This window comes from Heliangelus exortis, chromosome 18 (assembly GCF_036169615.1).
Source record: "Heliangelus exortis chromosome 18, bHelExo1.hap1, whole genome shotgun sequence".
Taxonomy (NCBI): Eukaryota; Metazoa; Chordata; class Aves; order Apodiformes; family Trochilidae; genus Heliangelus; species Heliangelus exortis.
In genome coordinates this window covers 14,731,892-14,751,260 of record NC_092439.1, presented here as the reverse complement: position 1 = coordinate 14,751,260, position 19,369 = coordinate 14,731,892, and the positions used below count along the sequence as shown (strand labels likewise).

The 19,369-nt window shown below is 42.0% G+C and overlaps 1 protein-coding gene across 8 annotated transcripts in view; it reads left to right on the top strand.

Annotated features, from left to right (window-relative positions):
• CHID1 (chitinase domain containing 1) overlaps positions 1-9,463 on the top strand; it is a 92,523-nt gene extending 83,060 nt beyond the window's left edge. For all 8 annotated transcript variants that reach the window (XM_071761907.1, XM_071761904.1, XM_071761909.1 and 5 more), the window contains 3 exons: positions 3,392-3,472; positions 7,053-7,095; positions 9,200-9,463. In XM_071761907.1, coding sequence (XP_071618008.1) covers positions 3,392-3,472; positions 7,053-7,095; positions 9,200-9,298 — 223 coding nt within the window. In that variant the 3' untranslated portion in view covers positions 9,299-9,463. The remainder of the gene's footprint in view (positions 1-3,391; positions 3,473-7,052; positions 7,096-9,199) is intronic.
• Positions 9,464-19,369: the final 9,906 nt, after the last annotated feature.

Genomic DNA, 19,369 nt, shown 5'->3' with positions numbered 1-19,369 from the left:
CTGATAGAAAACATGCAAAGTTGATGCATATGAACAAAAAGCAAGTTAGTAAATGGTTGTTATCATAAATAATTTGCATTGAAAAAAGTTCTCATTTTGTAGCCCCAGGTGGATGGGAAAATAGAAGAACAAAACAATAAAAATCTATGTTCTTAAAAAAATAAAATGGTGCTGCTGAAAAGCAGTGTAAGGTAAACAGATATGCACATCTTCTGCCTCAATCTAGTTATGTCTCTGTTGGCTGAGAAACATTTATTGGCTTAGAAATAAACAACTTGTTTTCCTTAAGGAGATTTTCATTATGTTCCCCTCAAATCTGTCAGCTTGAGTCAAAACCTTAACTATATAAAAATTCACAACGTGTGCCTCGTGTGTGATTACTTCAGTTCTTTGATCAATATCTATGTTACTTTGTTTTATTTTATTTATATACAGAACCATCATTTTGGTTATATTGAGAAACTGAGCATGCACTGGAGCTGTACTGGCAGCTCCCCAGGGCAATTTGCCTCTTTCTTGGTAAAAGCTGTGAAGTTAGCAGAAAGGGCACCATGAGCACATCAATCTGCACAGAACTGCTGGGATGGTTCTGCTTTCTTCTGCAGCCAGGTTTGAATGCAGGTGATTTCCTGAGAGAAGAGCAAGAAGAGGATCCTGAGCAGCTGAACCCTCTCTGCTGTGTCTGCAGAGTCCTAACAGCACAGCCAGACCTGCCTGCCTCTGTCCACTAAAGCATTGCTGTTCCTAATTAGCATTCCTAATTAGCATTGCTGTCAGAATGCTAAATAAAGGACATTTAATGGTGGAAATGTTGCTGAGGTTCTGCCTGTTTCCCTTGGGCTGGCTTGTGCATCCTGGCAGAAGGTCAATGGGTTTGTGTGAGGTTTGGGGGGGAATCACCAAAAAGTGTTATCTTCTTTTGGAAGAAATCAGTGGGAATGACTTTATAAAACTGACAGAAAGCAACACACCCACAGAGAAAAGACTGTTGGAAACCTCTTGATATTCAAAGACTTAAAATACTGCTGCTGCCTTTTAAAACTGTCAGCAAGCATGCAGGAAGAGCATGGAGAGAAGATGAATAGGGAAAGATGACACTTGCCTGTAGATCTTTGCTTTCTAGGTTGGTATTTGAATACTTTAACTAAGAAACCCCCCAAGTAATCAAAGTGAACAAATTGCTGTGTCTCAGCAAACTGTATTTGGTTTTAAGCTGTCTTACATTAAATAATCTAAAGATCTTAACAGAACTCTTTTTGAATAATGTGCCCTGCAGAAGCAATAAATAAGGCTTTTAAGAGTGTGCTCTCCACTCAAATGCATAAATCCTCAGAGTAAAAACTGTTTTAATGTTCGTGTGTTCTCTTATTCTCTAGAAGATACATAGCAGCTGTCTTTTTCTTGGAAACCTCTTTGCTTTTGAAATTACTTGTGGGATTCTTGTTAATAAAATCTGGGTTCTTTAACCTGCAAGAAAGGGACATAGGGTGGTGTACAACTCTACCACCTTTTCAAGTTGGAAGTTTATGCTTTAATACTGTAAATGTGGTGTTCTTGGGTATTGAATGGTGAGAGGAGATGAATAAAAAGGTGCTTAAGTGGTCCTGATGTGAGCAGTGTGGTGCAGGCTGATTTCATTGATCAGTCTGCTACCAACCTTTATGACTGCAGCTGTGGGATGCTCTCCACATCCATATGCACACACAGATAATATCAGGCTCTAAGTGACTCTGCAGCTTGGCTTGTCATAAATTTATGCATGCTCACAAAAATGCTTTAAAGGCTAATACCTAAAGACTGTTAAATTTCAAAGCATCTCTGTGAGAACTGGGGAGAAAACATGAAGTGTTAGGGAAGAGCATCAAAATGGGAGGAATGCTGAGCAGTGGTTTCCTTTTCACTGGAGCTTTTTGTTGAAGCAAAGCTTTAACCTTCATAAATTAACCTTCCTAAATGAATCCTATTCTAAAAATTACAGCTGAATCTATATATTTTCCTACAATGTATTTTTATTTTATTTGTCTTTAAACAAACAAACGATTATTTTATTTTATTCTGACAGTGTCTTACTGTATGTATTTCTTTGTTGTGAAAGATGTACTAGAGACTTTTTTCTTTATATTCTGGATAAGAAGTGTTATCCATAAAGACAAATAACTTCCTCAGGGAGATTATAGAGTGTGGTTTTTACCCTATCATCTGCCAGTGCCATACTATTTTAATTTTTGGCAGAGAAGTGTCTTGGAAAAGGAACACCAGCCATAAATCCTGGGGCTCCTTCCCTGCTGCCACAACCAGCATCCCCCCAGAACATCTCTGTCTCCAGGGCTGAAACTTTTTGGTTCTGTGTTCTCTCCTGGCATCACTAAGCCTCCCTTCTGGAATGAGGCAAGGTGTTGGAAGCTCTCCATAAATGTTAAATATACAGAACTCTTTGCATCTTTACAACTTACAATTTTGTGTCTTTTAGAAAGGCACAGGAAGGTTCCAAGGCTGAACTTGCATTGTTTGAAGATGTCAAGTTGAGGGCCATGGGTGTTTGGAGGAAATGTGGAATAGCTCTCACCAGGTGCTTGCTTATGTGGATATTTAAACAGGATTTCAATAGGCTCATGTTCTTTTGAATTAAATACAAAAATGAAAATGCTTTCTGAAGCTGCTAGCAGTAGACAACAATTTACCAACAAATGACTGAGCAAAAGAGAGAAGATGCTCCCTGCAATGCTGAATGTTGGCCTTTAGAATAAAACTGGAGAAGAGAATAAATCTTTTCCAAGCTGAAAAATGCAAACTTTTTGTTGTTTTTTTTTCCTTGAAGCATAAAGTCTGGTGGAATTTCAGCTCTGGTAGTGTCAGGACAGTGACCTATGGCATCCATTGTAACATCCTTTACATAGGAGATGGAAATCTTTTATTTGAAAATAAGATCATTTCAGATTTCTCCATGCAAGCCCGATCATGAGCAGAAAAATTATTGCAAGAATGAGACATACTGGGGAAGAGATGGATTTTGCAAAAGTAGCAAAATAATATTAATGCTCCTGTGTGGCCAAGTTTGCCTCTGGTTTGTGGAGTCATGATGATGGGACTTGGAATGTAAATCCCTGATACAATGCCTCAAAAAAAAAGGATCATGGTGCTTGGTAAACCTCCTCATGTTTAGTCAGGAAAGGAGTAAACAGAGTTAAATTCAGCTTTCCTGCTGGCCAAAGATGCAGGTTCATAAGAGGTGGAAGAGACAGAGGAACATCTGATAGAATCTTCTGCTGTTTCTGTGTCCCTTTATAGAGTTGTCAACTGATGAATGTACATCATTGCTTCAAAAAAAAAACCTGAAAAATGTGGACATGGCATAACAAGTTAATCCAATATCTGTGTTTTTAATCTGCAGGTATGTTGAAACACTGAAGGAGCACAAACCAAAAATTGTTTGGGATGAACAAATGGCTGAACACTACTTTGAATACAAAAAGTGAGTTTATGACCTTGCCATTCTGCTAATATTTGGGAATATTCCAGTACACCAGGAATTGCCAATTCCCTGCAGTGTGCAACTGAATGCAGCAAAGGGAAATTCTCCTGTGTGTGATCTGTGTCTGAACTGCAGCACAACAGAGTGCTCCAGGCAAGAGAGAGAAATCAGAGGATGCTTAATGAAATAACAGAAACTAAACCAAGCTTTAGCAGTCTGCTGAGTAAAAGATTTTAATGTTTCCTCTCAAAGTTATCTGCTGGATGTCAGTTGATCAGAGGCTCTGAGATGAGTGCTCTGAGCTGTTGGATGATGAGTGAGAAATTGGCCAAAAATAGTTCTGAAAAAAAATCTGTGGTACAAGAGCCTGGTTTTGGAATCTTGGTGATGGCATTGGTTAAGCAACAGCCTCCACTAAACAGGATGGACTGTAAAATGTAATCAGAATGTTATCAAGTGGCTTCCAGGTAAAGTTTTTTACAGGACTAAGAGCGTGAAGGGAAGAGGTTATAACTTTCTTTGTCTTCCCTTTTTCACCATGAACTGACAAGAAGATTCCTGATGCAAGGAAAAAAATATTTAAAACATGCTTTAAAAAAACCCCAGCAATTTACTATTAAGCCTCAGTGATAATTTGCTATTTTTGTATGCACATATACAAAAATATGGTAAAATTGTACAAAACCCCCTACTTATTTCAATAAAACTGTATTTTGGATACTACTCAATGCATTAGTAATATGAGGATGCACCACTGCGAGCAAAAGCAAAACACATTTTAGTGTGCTTTAAGAAAAAAGTCACAACTACTTTGTTATTTCCAAAATACCTTTTTGATTTAAATATTTTAATTTTTTTTTTTAATTTTTCTTTTTTTTAGTTTAATTTTCAAGGTTTCTCATGCATTCCTCATCAGAAAAAAAAAATAAAATTACCAGTTCCTCTGCAGTGTTTTAATTTATTTTCTGTGTTTGCATGAAAGGGCTGGGACCTGTGCTCTCTCTTTGGTATCCTGCTGCCCAGTTACTTTGTGCCAAACAATTACAAGGCTCTCATGTTAATGAAAGACTAAATCAGAAGCTTTTTGCTGATCTTACTGCACAATCCAAGTAGAGACACAGGGACTGCTGGAGGAAAAGTTGCTCTCAAATAGTGAATCCCAGGGCTGTGCTGGAGCTGCTGGGATCAGTTCCTGAGAGTCTCCTGGCAAAGGGAAGGTGTGGGAAAGGGACAGCTTGGTGACCCCCACGTCTCTCCATTTGAGAGCATTCCTTGGAGACTTTTGTCTGTGGGATTTCTGCAAGAAGCTCTGGTGCATGAAGCAGCCTGGAGGTGAGGATGGCTCTGAGCTTCTCTTGCTGTGCTCAGCCAGCTCAGGGAGGGGTATTTACAGGAATTCTTCACCTCTGTGCTTTGCAGAGGTTCAGTTGCAGTGGAAGGGGATGGGAGCCAGGCCTGAGAGGTGCCTCACTGGGAAGCATCTCCCTTCAGAGGATCAGAGAATCACTGGGAAGGGACCTCAGGGATCCCCTGCTCCAACCCTTCCCATATTATTGTTGATCTGAGCTGCCTCAGCACCCATCGAGCTGAGACTTCAAACTTCCCAAAGTGGGGGAATCCACCCCTTCCCCTCAGAGTGAAAAATTTTCCTCTTGTGTCCAATGGGAATCTGCCCAGGAGCACCTTGTGCCCATTGCCCCTTGTCCTGTCCATGGACTCCTTGGGAATTGGGAGTCTCCCTCTGCTTTGTAGCCCCTTGAAGCACAGAACATGGTCAGAAGGTCTCCCCTTCCCCAAGCTGAACAGCCCCAGTCTTCTCAGCCTCTCCTCGTATGCCTGGTGCTCCACTCCTCTGATCATCCTCGGGGCTCTTCTCTGGACCCTCTCCAGCCTCTCCACATCCTTTTTGTACAGCAGGGACCAAAACTGGAGCCAGAACTCCAGGTGTGGTCTGGCAAGCAGGGAGCAGAAGGGGAGGATGATTTCTGTGTCCCTGCTGGTGATGCCCTGGGTGCAGCCCAGCACCCTCCTGGCTGCCTCTGCAGCTCCCTCTTTGCCCATCTTGAGCCTCTTGTCCACCAGGCCCCCCATGGCCCTCTCCACAAGGCTGCTCTCTACCCAGGTGGGGGATCCACTTCCAATCTGCCATGTCTGCAGCTGCTGGAAAAATCAAGTTACACATCTTGAAGCACAGCTGATGATTTTCATCTATCAGGCAGGGAGTAACTATTACAAACAGTTACAAAACTCTGTTGTCTGAGTGCTCTTTGTGGGTAAGAATGTGTCTGTGTAATTTGGAAGATTTTAGAAGTAATTCTTGTTTGGTCTCTCCATGCATGCTGCATTTCCTCCCAGCCTAATTGGTAAAAGTGTGCTGCAAGACCACTTCTACCTCATCCTTCTCATTATTAAGGGTTTAAAATGCAGCCTTGGTATCTCTGCCCAGTGTAGCTTGCTCTGTCTGCATATTTTATACTGCTGGAATTTAATTGAACCTAAAAATAGTAATTTGGAGAACTGGGGAACATCTTTCACAGATTGCTTCTGACAACTACGTCTTCATCCTTTTCAGGTGCCCATGTAATAGGCACAACTTTCTTACTCTCTGGTATTCACATTCCAGTTGCACCAAGCAATCTCTGTGTGTTCCCTGAGATCCAGTATCAAACCCTCTCTGCTGGGAAATCTCTTCCTGTGTCCTGTCTTCACATTCTGCCTTTTCACCTCTTTTAAGAGGTGGTCTCCTTAAAGGTCACTAGGATGCTATAAAGAAGGAAAATGTGCTCTGTTCTTTAGATGGTTTGGAAGTCCTTACCCACAAGGCTTTAAAGGAATCCTTTAGATGACCAGGGATGTTTGTTCCTGTGGTTATCCAGGTGCTCTGCAGAGACTCCTGAACAGGACTCTGCACAGCCATGGTTTGAACTTCCTAACTTTCCAGTTGCTAAAGTTGCCCAAGCCCAGCTAACTAGAATGATTTTATCAGGAAGACTTTCCTGACAAGTATTCCTGGAACTGATACCTTCAGGAAAGTGGCCTCATTTCCTAATTCACTTGTAGATGTGTTGGATACCTTCTCTCAATGGATTTTCTTGCCCCACCACTTTAAATTCATGTGCTGGGGTATGGTTGCAGCTACAGCAGGAAAGCTGCTGGGGCACAATTTATTATCTGCAAGAGAAAAAGAAGAGAAGATTTGGGCCCTGTCCTGTGGATTAGCCAGGATGCAAGTAGGGAATGAATGGAAGCAGGTGGCAAAAGTGTCTGAATTCAGAGTGCTTCAGCTCCCAGTGTGGAACCAGCACTGGCCAAGAAACCTCAAACATTTGAGCTCCTAAATTGCAAATACTCTCTGTCTTTGGTATGGGCTTGTTAATGCTCATGTGCTGAACACACAAGCATATCTTTTTTTTACTTGCAATAAATCCTTCAAAAATAAAATCAACAGTTTTCTCCAGCACTATCCATTTTTTTTCTTTTAGTGGAGAGAAATAAAACTGATTGGAATTCTAACCTCAACCAGAAATCCTATAGAAATCTATCAAAGCTCTCATGACTATTTGGTTTTTCTGTTTTGCAGAAATAAAGGAGGAAAACATGCTGTTTTCTACCCAACACTGAAGGTAGGTGCCACTTCTTCATGTCAGAGAGCTGTAAGAGGAAAGAGATGTTTACTTGTCTTACATTGTTCAGACTCTTCAGAAATTGTTCACCTGGATTTAGGCTTTTCAGAAAGAAGTTTACAGTCCTGTGGTTGTTATGGTTCCAAGTTTCAGGTACCTGTACAAGAACATTGCTTTTCTACCCCATGTGTAATGGGGTTTGGGGATCTTTGGAGATTAGATTCGCTGTCTTCAGAGTGAGGTCAGACACACCAGGGCAAACCAGTGCTCTGAGAGGTTCTGTTGGAGTGCTCAGCTCATGTTCTAACAGGCATCCTCACTGCCAGACAAGAGACTGGAGAAATTTTCCTTCTGATCCTGGTGGCTGGAAGCTTGGGGAACTCTCCCCTTTCTCCATAATGGGCTCCTGATGCTCCCTGTCAGTCTGCATCACCCTCTTTTCTCCAGTTCTCTTTCCCTGGAACAAATGTGATTGGTTTTAAATGTAATGTCCTTTAGCAGGACACACAGTGTCTGTCTGCACAATAATCTGCAGTACACCAGCATATAGGATAAATCCCTCACTTGCAGCCTCAGTTCCTAGGAAGCTGTCCTTAGATTTTCTCCAGTTCAGCTAAAGGCAGCGTGTTAAACATCTGCTGGCTTTTAACCTTGGAAGGGAATATCAGATGTATAGGTACAGGTAATGTCACATATGTACACACATGTACACACATGTACAGCTGTATATGTCAGGTATGTCAGAGGTGCTGAGAGTGGAGGCATGGTTCAGCTAGTGTGAAGTGATACAGGGCTCTGGTTTTCCTTTTATCCTTTTTAACAGGATTCTTATCTTAAGCCCCATTAGGATTTCCCTTCATTAATCTACTGCTGTTGGAGGTACCAGCACATGTGGGGTATTAATTACCATAACTATGCTCTTGTTAGTAATACCTGGCTGAGAGTGTTGGAAAGTTTCCTTGGGGACCTCTCAGAGAGAAGACAGATGCTGATGGATGTTGTTGTGCTCTGTTCCCTTTGGCCCTGTGCAGAGATTTCTCCCTGGGATTGTTCTTGCCAAGCAGGGCAGGAACACTCCATCCTCTACAGCTCTTCCATTACTTCTTCTCTGACTGGTGAATTTAGGGAAACAGGTTTTCTTCCCAATTTCAACAAGCTTGTAGTGAAACATTTTGAGATTTGGGATGTGGGGCAAACCAAAGAATTGTTCACATGCTGGTGATCAAGATAGTTGGGGAACACTTTGTTTTTTCTCCATGGCAAGTGTGTTTCTTCTCCTCACTGATGCCTCCATCACTGGCAGGATGTTTGACACTGGTTTCTCCATGATGAGTCTAAAGCAGTCATGAATGCCAGGCCCAGGGGATCTCTTAGTTATGCCTTGCCACTTTGTTCTGTTTTCTGTGGAAACAAGCTTTAAACGTGTCCCTAGTGTGGTCCAGTGCAGAGCTGCACTTCCAAGTAAGAAACTCTGAAAGTAAAAGATAGAAAAATAATTATTTTTATTGTCTGAGAGTAGTGCAGATCATGAGTTGTGGCATTGCTTCCCTTGTAAACCAGTGTCTAAAGTAACTCTAAATCAGTGGCTGGAGCTCATATATGGACACTTTGGTTGTTCATCTCCCAGAATCCCTTTGAAATAGGATTGTGATAATGAAAATTGTCACTCTGTCCTAGGAGAAGGCAAGGGTAAGCAAGAGATCTTTATGGTGTTTGACGAATCATTCTCATTGTCTTCAGTGATAAAGTTTTATTTTACCCCTGAGACATTTCTGGGAAGACTTAGAATTTCTATACATTGTGAAATGATAGCCTAAATTAAAATAGTCCTCTTCCTTGTTCATAAATCTGATTTATTCCTGTGGCATTTTGTCTATTTAGCTGGTTATCTTTTATTAGGTCATTGAGCTAACTGGTGCAATTAACTGTCTCTTGCTGAATGATTCCTTGCTAACCAGAGAGTATTTGGAATACAGACTTGGTGTTCCAGTGTCTGGTTCAAGGATAGACATTTTGAAAAGCCTGATCATGGCATGAAGCCACGGCAGGGTGGAGTGTCTGATGTCTCTGAAAAATGTCTCTCTAATTGGTTTCTGTGTCTCAGTCCATCCAGCTACGCTTGGAGCTTGCAAGAGAATTGGGCACTGGAATATCCATCTGGGAGCTGGGACAAGGCCTGGACTATTTTTATGACCTGCTGTAAAATAAGAGGTGATCTGGGAAAGACTTTATTTGCTTCAATGAGACTCCAGCTTCAATTCATTTGGGTATCCTGGAGAAGTGATTTTTAAAGCATTTTTGTAATTTATATCATATCTCTGTTCAACTTGCATTTCTTTCCAAATAAAGAATCTTTTCTGATTTGTCACACAGGTGTCATTGTTGGTATCTGATAAAATTCAGGGGAAAAAAGAACATTATTTTTTTTAGCTCCTGAGTTCAGAGTCATTGAAAATAGACCAAGTATCTAGAATTGTGCCAGACTTGAAAATATTTCCTGAAATGTTTTCTGTAATGAATCCAATGGGTAAGTTGAGACCATCTGATCAGTTTAAGACAGACCTCAAACACTTGCTGTTAATAACCAAACCAAGTGAACTAAGAAATCCATCAGAGTATATCCAGCAAACTCTCTATGGGCTGGACCCTCTGTCTCTTCTGATAAGGTAAATCAGTGTAAAACGTCAGGGGGGAAGCCAAATAGATATCTTTCCCCCCAAACCAAGCACTGACAAGCTAAGCTGTTACCTCTGATTGTGTTTTCACATTATTAAATTCCTTCAAAGTCACAGTAACTTCAGTTTTTGACTTTTTTCTAAATTGATTTTCATTCTAAGAGATGCTTCCTGAGGTCTCTCTTCTGCTGAGCCTGCTTGGTGTCTCAGTTTGCTGTATTTAGCACTGATGTATAATGCATCAGTGGTTGGTTTGTGGGAACTGTCATGTTTAGCACCAAAGGCTGTATTAATAGTGCTGGGTTCCATGGATAGCCCTGTCTGACAGCCCCTTCACCTACAAGTAGGTGTTGTGCATGAAGCTGTTATTCTTGTTATGATTTTGTCTCCATAATACAGAATTTTTATGAAAGCCAAAGCTGAACCAACCCATCAGCTTAAAAACAAAGCCAAAAAATGGTGTTCCTGCTTTTTGGTTTACAGTATTTATGTCTGTGGGAATGCAGAAGCTTCAGGGCAGTTTCTTCTCAGGAACTGAGAGGTGCTGAGGATTTTATGAGGGTGTCACTGGTCAGCAGTCAGGCAATAGCTCTGTTCTCCCACTGGTGTTCTTGCCAGGTTTGTCACAAATCTACCTGCTTCTCAGTTTGCATCCACCCTTCCTAGTAATTAATCTCAATGGGGAATTTATTTGCTCCTGCTGTTTTCAGCAGAATAAATCCCTCTGTAATCCACCATTGATTAAAGAGCTATTGATCTGCACCTCTCTGATTTACTGTGGCATCTCTCAGCTTCTCACATTGCAAGTATCCAACAGGGCTGCTAATCAGGCTTCTTTCTTCCAAACCATTAGCAGTAAGATAATTTGCTATGTGAATCCTTGTGTTCAATTAACTTGAACTTTCTAGTTTGTTAGTTTGTTCAAAAGCAATTTAAATTCACTCTGGCAATGGTTTCTTGAACTGAACAAGAATTAAATTCTTTTACACTGTTTTTCTACTTTCAGTGATACTGGTGAACCACAATGTCTTAGAAAATCATCTGTAGAAATGGAAGCTGTAATCTGAAATGGCATAAATATTTTATATTAGCTAGTAGGCAGCTTTCAGAACTTGGTGTGGGGAAGAAAAGAATATTTTTGTTAGCTGTTGCTTCCTCCATAGGAAAGATTCATCTAACTTACCATGGTTTTCATAACTTTTTTATATTCCATAGTGATTCTCTGTGATGTTCAAGGTGCCTGGTTGTCTGAGTACAGCTGTGTTGGAGAGAAGTGCCTGTTCCATCCTTAGAGATACCTCTGAGTGTCAGAAAGATCAAACCAACCCTTTCTCTCTCATGACAAATAAATACCAGATGGGAAGTACATTGTGGTTTTCAGCTGCCCATGGCATAGAGGTGCTTGAGGCCAAGGATGTTGCCTTTTTTCTCTGAATGCAAAACCTATTTGTTGCTTTAGAAATAATGTACCACAAGAAAGAAAGCTGGCATAATGGTTTGTTGTGAAGTTCCCTGTTAAAAGAAGGGAGCACCTGAGGACACGTGAGCTGCAGAATGAGGACTGGATTCTGCTGGCTTGGTCCCAGGTTTTTTTAGGTGAATTTTTCAGTGTGTGGGAATGTCAGGTTGACTTTTGTTAGGTATCAGAGGATCCACAAAACTTGTCCTGAAAGCTGCTACCTCTTGAAATGTGCCCTGGGAAGATGCTGTGGGTGAGAGGGGCTGGTGTGGAAGTGGTGACTTTCCCTCAGCCAGTGGGGAAACTGAGGAAAAGGCAGGGGATGGGCAGGAGTGATGGAAGGACCATGGAGGTGACTTCCAGTCCCTCATCTCAAAAAGAACAGAAAGCAGAGGTTTACAGTGCAAAGAAACAGTTTTTCTGTAGAGAAACAACCCCAAGTATGTGTGTTTGGTGTTGTGCAGAAGGAAGTGCTCCCAGGGTGAGGAGCAAGGCCACAGACACTGAGCTTAGAGACCTGGCAGGATTACTGGGGAGAAATGCCTGGTGTTCCCAGTAAAGCAGCTTCCATCTGTGCTATCAAGTGGTGACATGGAAGTGTTTATTTCAACAGAAATAAAGATCCATTGAATGTATCCCCAGATACCCTGAAGACAGAAAAAGCTGTGCTTTATAATCTGGTTCTGTTGCAAGCAGAAATTCTGTATATTAGGGTAAGATGCCAAGTGCTATCAGTGTAAAGGTATCTTTTAGCTGCCTGATGCCAAGCACAGCTTTCTTCCAACTGCACTTTGCTCTTTGGGTTTCCCACTGTTTTACTCTTTTGGATTGGACACGGTAAAAATAAAAACATTTTTGTGCCCAATTTTTATTGCATTCACAGAGAGAAGGAAATAACAATTGATTCTGTTGCAGGTGGCCTTTGATGTGAAGCTGATATTTTTATCAGCACTTATCAGCCCACACATCATTTTAGTAGTTAGCAAAGAGGTTTTTTTATCTGTATACAAGTATCTAAGTGAAACAGAAAAGAGGAGTTACCTGGAACACATGGACCATATTCCTGGGAGAGGAGCATCTCATCTCATCTCATCTCATCTCATCTCATCTCATCTCATCTCAGGAAATGTCTCTTGTGGTAGGGGTAGGGGTTGCTGTCTCCAAACCTGGCACTGGTGCAGTCTTTGTAATCAGAAACAGCTTTAATAGAGAATTGTGGAAAATAAATGGGTTTGCTTGTCCCCTTGTGAGATGCTGCTCCTTCAAGGAAAATTGCTTCAATAGCTTGTTTTGTAGTTCTTTTTGATAGGATATGTAGGTGTAAACCTGGAATTTGGAATTCACCACAGCTTCCAGGTCAGAAAGTTGGGAGTGAAAAAGGTGAGGCAAACCAAAGGGTGGCAATGGGCTTCTGTAACCAATTTAACCACTTCTGATTATAAAGAACTGTTCAACAAGTTTTAACAAGTTAGTGTTGTTTATGGGCTTGGGTGAAAATATAAAATACTTTTTCTATTTCTGCTATAAGCTGCTAGTGGTAATTATTTTTCAGAGTGGGGGTGATGTTTTGTGCATATTTCTCTTGAGGAAACTGCCAAGTTAATGGATGTTCAAAGGAACTGTAATTACAGCCTCTCCTGAATTTGGGACATGTCTTTTAAAGGTTACTGTTCTGAAAAATACACAGTGCATCTGTTTGACACAGAGCAGATAGATTCTGCCTCTGCAGCCTGCAGAAGTTTTATGTAGCTATTTCCTGATAATCCCATTCCCCCAGTGATCTTTTTTATGTAGTAAGTGCAAATTAACTAAGTCTGAGCTGGTGCTTTGTAGTTAAGCAGCCAAGCACTCTGATATCCTGTGTTGGGGAAAATATATCTTCTCTTTAGAAAAAAAATACAAGAACAATTTTCATATGAAAAATAACAAATAGAATTTGATTAACGCTGCTTATTTAAGAAGTTACAAAATAATAACATGACATCTCTTGTTAGCATGTGACATTAAAAGCTGAAGTAGGGCTTTAAATGTGTGCTCTTGGAACCAGAACATTATAGCAAAAAGTTATTTTGCAGAATGGGGATGAATGGAGTCCAAGACTCAGACTGAAAACAATGAGTTGTTTGACTTCCCCACTTGTGTCACCTTTTCTTTGATGTTTGCTTGGTTATAATGTAACTTGGAAAACTATTTTAGAAAAAAAATGCTGTATAAAAACCCCATGCATCTTTTCCTAGAAACAAAAATATGTTTTTTTCACCAGGTCTTCCTGAAGCAAGCTCTGTTCTGACACCCAGCACATAAGAATTAATTCCCCACTCAAGCACAAGCAGAGGGGCACTGGGGAGGTGCCTTCCCATGGCACTCAGATGATCATATTTTGATCTGCACATTCTGTGGAGTTTAAATCAGGTAAAATTTAGCAGTGTGGAAAGGCAAAGCAGAAAATAAACCAGGAAGCTGCCCCTCTCTGGGGATGCTCAGAGCCTCATCCCAGGGCATCCCAGGCCCAGCAAGCAGAGGGATGAAGCTGCTGGGGAAATGTTTGGTGCAGATCAGCAGCACAGGGACCCTCTGCAGGATTCCTGCCTCCTGAGCTCATTTACCAAGAGGCACAAATCACAGCAGAGGGACAGGGGGGGTAGAAGGGCCCTGACCCTCCCCATTTCTCAGTTTCCTGCCAAGTCTTTCTGGCACTCCCAGGATTCTTGCCTTTTCCTGTAAATCCTTTTGGATTTTGGATTCTCTGGTATTCCAGCTCTGTCACCTTTTCCTATAAAGTCCCTGCCTGAGCTGTTCCTCACCTTTCTCTAAGGTTACTGTGCAGAATATTCTGGTTTTTCACCAGTTTCCTTCAGTAGGTCAGCTCTCTGTGTTGAGGTTTCTCCTGCTCCTCATCCTACTCAGAAAGGTAAGACTGAAATTTTCTTTGTTTCTTGCATGCATTTGCAGTGTTAAAGCAGCTAAAAAAAAAAACATTACAGACATGAGGAGTTTTCACTAAATGTCACTTTTCTGTCCTGCATTTGGGAATGGTCTAATGAGTCCTTTTGATATGTTTTAGTGAGATTTTTTTCCAGTTCACCATAGTCTGCTATCTGCTCTCTTTGTTTGTATCTGTGGAGGATGCAACTGTGACTAAAAATAGCCTCAGTGTAGGAAATTATTTAGGAATGTGATTTGTTCTCCCCCTTTCCAGGTTAACTGATGTGGGGCAGAAAAGATTGCTGTAGGTTGAGGTTTTGTTTTTTTTTTGTGCGTTTGGTTTGGTTTCTTTGTTTTTTTCAACCTTTTTGTGTTTTCCTTTGCTCCTTTTGGGGGCTGAACAAAACAAATGCTTACTCCAGGGATACTCTGGGGGGTGGCAAAGCTCAGCTCTGCTGCTTCTGGGCTGATTTCCCTTTTGTTTGACAAGGGCTGTGATGGGAGCTTTTGTGTAAAACAAGTGATCATGTTATCTTTGCTCTGCCATTTCATGTCCTTGTGTGACCAACCTCTGTGCTAATAATATTTTTCATTTTGTTCTCATGAAAGCAACTGGCAAAGCTCTCTGAGAGAAGGCCAGAGTAGCTTTGCTTTGCACTGGAATGTTCTGCTGATACAAGTAGACCCAAGTTTCTTTGTATTTGCAAGCACCCCTCTTTGGCAATGCATTGTCCCTTCCAATATGTAAATACAACCTAAAATTTGGGTTTTTTTGAGTCTGTGTAGCTTGCTGATACCATTAGCTGGAATGAAAATCAGGAAGTGTTTATTCAATAATGCTTCAGAAGCAGAGCCCTAAATGGCAGCCAGCCTGCTCTATCAGGCCTCTGCATGCTGCTCCTGCTTTTTAATTCAGAGTTTTCTATTAAAATGAAATTGCTTTTGCTGGTAGCCTGGAATTGTTTTAGATAGACCTTCTGCTTCAAAGAGTGGGCCAGGATTTTTAATTCCATCTAATTCCTTCTTTTTTCATTCACATCAACCTTGAAATCATGGTGTGATACGAGGACACAACTGCATCCAGGAGAGTGGCTGAGCACAAATCCTGCAAGGGAGATGGAGGTGATGATTGACTGGAATTTTTGAATCATGGAATCACAGAATGTCAGGGCTTGGAAGGGACCTCTGGAGCTCATCCAGTCCAAGATCCCCCAGGGCATCACACAGAACACATCCAGGGGGGTTTGAGCTGGAACTTCCCATGTTCTGGCTTCAACCCATTATTCCTTGTCCTGTTACTGGACACCACTGAAAAGGGCTTGGCCCCTTCCTCTTGCCCCCCACCCCTCAGATGTTTCTGGACATCCCTAAGATCCCCTCTCACCTTCTTTTCTCCAGACTGAACAGTTCCTCAGCCTTTCCTCACAGCAGAGATGCTCAGGTCCCTCCAGCATCCCTGGAGCTCTCCCTTGGCCTCTCTCCAGTAGATCCCAGTCTCTCCTGAGCTGGGGAGCCCCAGACTGGATCCAGGATTCCAGGTGTGGTCTCCCCAGGGCAGAGCAGAGCAGAGCAGAGCAGAGGGGGAGCAGAACCTCCCTGGATCTGCAGGACACCCTTTTCCTGATGTCCCCAGGACACCACTGTCCCTCTTGTCCCTAAGGGCACGTTGCTGACCCAGGGAGAATTCCCTGTCCATGAGGACTCCAGGGGCTTTCTCCATGGAGCTGCTTCCCAGCAGGAGGCCCCTTAATCTGTCCTGGTGGTTGGGGTTATAAATTGAAGTATCCTTTACTTTAAAATATACAATTTAAAGCACTGAGGGTTAAATTATACCTTTAGTATTTGCTTTAGGATTTTGGATTATTGCCTTGGATACGAGAGGGAACTGGCAGTAAGATTTAAGAGTTTTGGGGTTTACTGAACAAGATTTGTCAGATAATAAAGAAGTAAAAAAAAAAACAGATATAAATAAAGTGGCAGGAAGAACATTCCTAATCCCCAGAATGAAAACTTTGCTGTTCTCTGCTACAGAGTGACTGAACCTTTGGCATGAGCCAGATTTATGTTCAGGTTTCCTCTGCTCCCCTTGGTAGCAGCTCTTGAGCATCTCTGGTGATGGGCAGGAGAGGGACCTGAGGTGAGATGAGAGGGAGGGAATGGAGCAAAGCAACAGCTTTCAGAAAAAAAACCCAAACAAACCTCTTGTTCTCCCTCTTGTAGGAGCAGCAGACAGCTAGACCTAACAAGGTTGTCCCTCTGCATTTTTTTGAGCCTTATCTGTCTTGGAGCCAAGGAATATGAAATGTTTTGGCAGAGTCAGTGCTGGATCCTTGGCATATGGATTTGTAAAAACCAAGGTTACTGTTCTGGTGGCTTCTCCCTGTGCTTTTTGGCAGAGAATTGAGTGAATTTTGCAGCCGACAACACGCATATTATTGTAAATACTCCCTTCCTGCCTTCCTGGGTCTGCATGTTGGGGTGTCATTTGAATTTCTAGTGTGTGCCATATGAAATTAATTCATCAGGTAGATGAGGAGCCTTTCCCCCTCTGCCTCTCGGGGCCCCTTGGTAGCCAGGGCTGAGGGCAGGAGGTCCAGAGAGCCCCCACCCAGCCTTACCCAGGCCTGGAGAGGAAACAGAAAAAAATCAGTTTTTCTGTGTCAGGGAGTCAGTGTCCCCCAGTCAAGTGAAAACCAAAGTTTTGGTTCCTCCCATCCCCTCCAGGTGAGGATTCCTCACTTCTCAGTCATTCCCTGCAGCCCAAGCTGGGGTCCAGGGGATGGATGCTGCCATCCCAAGGGCAGAGGAAGGGAAAATGGCTTTGGTTGGAGATATGGATTATGTTTGGAGATATTTATCCTACAAAGGATAAATGGATAATTTGCACAGCAAGCAATCAGGTGGAGGAATTAACTGGTCCAGTAAATCAGAAAGGCACAGACCATAGCTGGAGCTTTAAAAGGCCTGGACATATTCTTAGTAATCACTGATTATACATTTTAAAGAGAAAATAATGGTGTTTTAGTCCTTCTGCCATCAGATAAATTAATGCTCCTGTGAGGCACCTTCTCTCCACCTCCAAGACTTTTCCCATCACCCTGGTACTTCTGGCATTTTCTGCATCTTACCTGGAAAAGCTGGAGAGGAAAAAAAAAAAAAAAGAAGCAAAAGAGGATCTGTAGAGGATCATGTTTTCATGGCTGACCTTGTACTTTTAAATCTTCTTTTGTGTATGCACTTCAGGAATATAGTTGGGTTTTTTCACTTGGCAGTGACTGTGTGGTCTGTGTTTGTGTGCTGCTCAGCTTTGATTTCCAGGCCTTTTTTTGTTGGGTTTTTTTGGGGTTTTTCTGGCATTCAAGCACTGTTGGTGTCCAGGCATCCTTCAAGATTCCCCAGGTCCCATTTTGGTACTGACTTGGATGTTTGGGAGCCCATTGGTTTCCTGGGATCTCTGTGGCTGTTTATAATTAAAACAGAATTCAGCAGAGCAGCTGCAGCTCGGTTGCAGCTCTACTGATGAATCTCAGCTGAAAACAAAATTCTGTTTCATCTCCTGGGGCTGCAGTGGCTCAGTGGGGATGGAAGGAGCCAAAAGGAATCAACTGATGCTTTTCCCCTATCCTGCAGAAAATGGAAAAGTATTTTTTGGGAGGGGTGTGAGTAGGTAGTGATTCTGGGAAGTGTCCAGAGCAGAGAGTTTCTATTGCTGCTTTTGTAGCAATTCCCTTCTGCTTGTGGCATTTCCACTGCCAGCATCAAACAAGTCACTTGGGGGCTGCTGCAAGTAAACAGTTGCATTAAAAAAAAATTATTTCTAATTTCAGAGTAAACCCAAAATAAAGAAAGCTTTGTTTAGTGAGATTCTCCAGGGCAGGTGGGTAGAATTTGGGCAGCAGTTTCCCCGTGCTGATGGGAGATCTCACCCAGGCTGCCTGCAGCTGCTGCCAGGCTGAGGATAACAGGACAGGGAAATGTTTCTGCATCTCTGGAAGTGCTGGAGTGGTCTGGAAATGCAGCCCTGGCTGTGGGCAGCACCTGGCTTTGCTTTCTGTCAGACCTGTGATGCTTACCTGGCAGCCTGGGTTGCTCAAGTACCCCTTGGATGTTCAGCACCCTGAGGAAGGATGCTTGCTTTGCTTTCAAATTTATCCTGGTAAAAGTCTCCTCCTTTTGTCATTATTCCTGGGATAGTTCCTGTGGGAAGAGACCTGCAGACATCACCCCATGCAGCTGTCTGACCACTGCTGAAAAGGTACCTCAGGATTTACTTAGGAAAATGAAGCTGAGGATAATTCTTTGCAGAGAATTAAAGATCCCCTCAGCTGGGCTGGATCAGGTTTGGAACCCCCCTGAGCCTGAGTCTCCATAGTGAGCTCTGTCCCATCCATGGGGAAAAACCCCATCTCAAAATGTAAATTAATTGTTAATAGCTTTGCAGTATCTTGGTCTGAGGACTGATGATGCTTTGGAAAATAAATCCTTTTTATTTCCAGTTGGAACTGATCGGTAAAATGTGCATTCATAATAATAGCTGTTTTCCACTTAATTTGAACTATTCCAGCTCATTTCTGTCAATGTTAAATTAAAGAATTAAGAAGGATAAGGAAAGAAATTAAATTACGAGAGAGGTCTGCCAAGCTTTATAGTAGGGCACACAGAATTTATGGCAAGGCAAACTTGGCTTACCTACCAAGAGAGGAAATTTTAAAAGAATTTCTTTAGAAAGAAGCTGAAATGCTTATTTTTAATGTCTCATAAATAGTTCCACACGTGATCAGAACAATTCCTTCCCTCGCCTACCTCAGTAACACTTTTCTTCAAACTGTTTTGCACCTCCAGTGCTTTGTCCCTTAAAAAGATTGTATTTTATTTTTGTTACTTCTGCATGAAGAAGCATTTGCAAGCACCTAGAATGGGTATTTCTAAAGACTGTTCATCTAAAATAGGTGTTAAAGGAAGGAATAAAACATGAACAAACTACGTTAGGGCACACACAAGAACAGAGAAATAGATTATTTTATTCCCAGATCTGCAACCATGCCGAGGCCTTGCTGCAGAATTTGAACAGTGTTATTTTGGCACTGATCCCTTTGCAGACCTCACCATTTCCCTGCTGTGGGAAGTGAAGAAGGACCAAGACTCAAATTCTGGGGAAATGGAGAAATTCAATTCCTCCAGGGTCTTTGGAAGGGTCTGGCTCTGCAGCATCCAG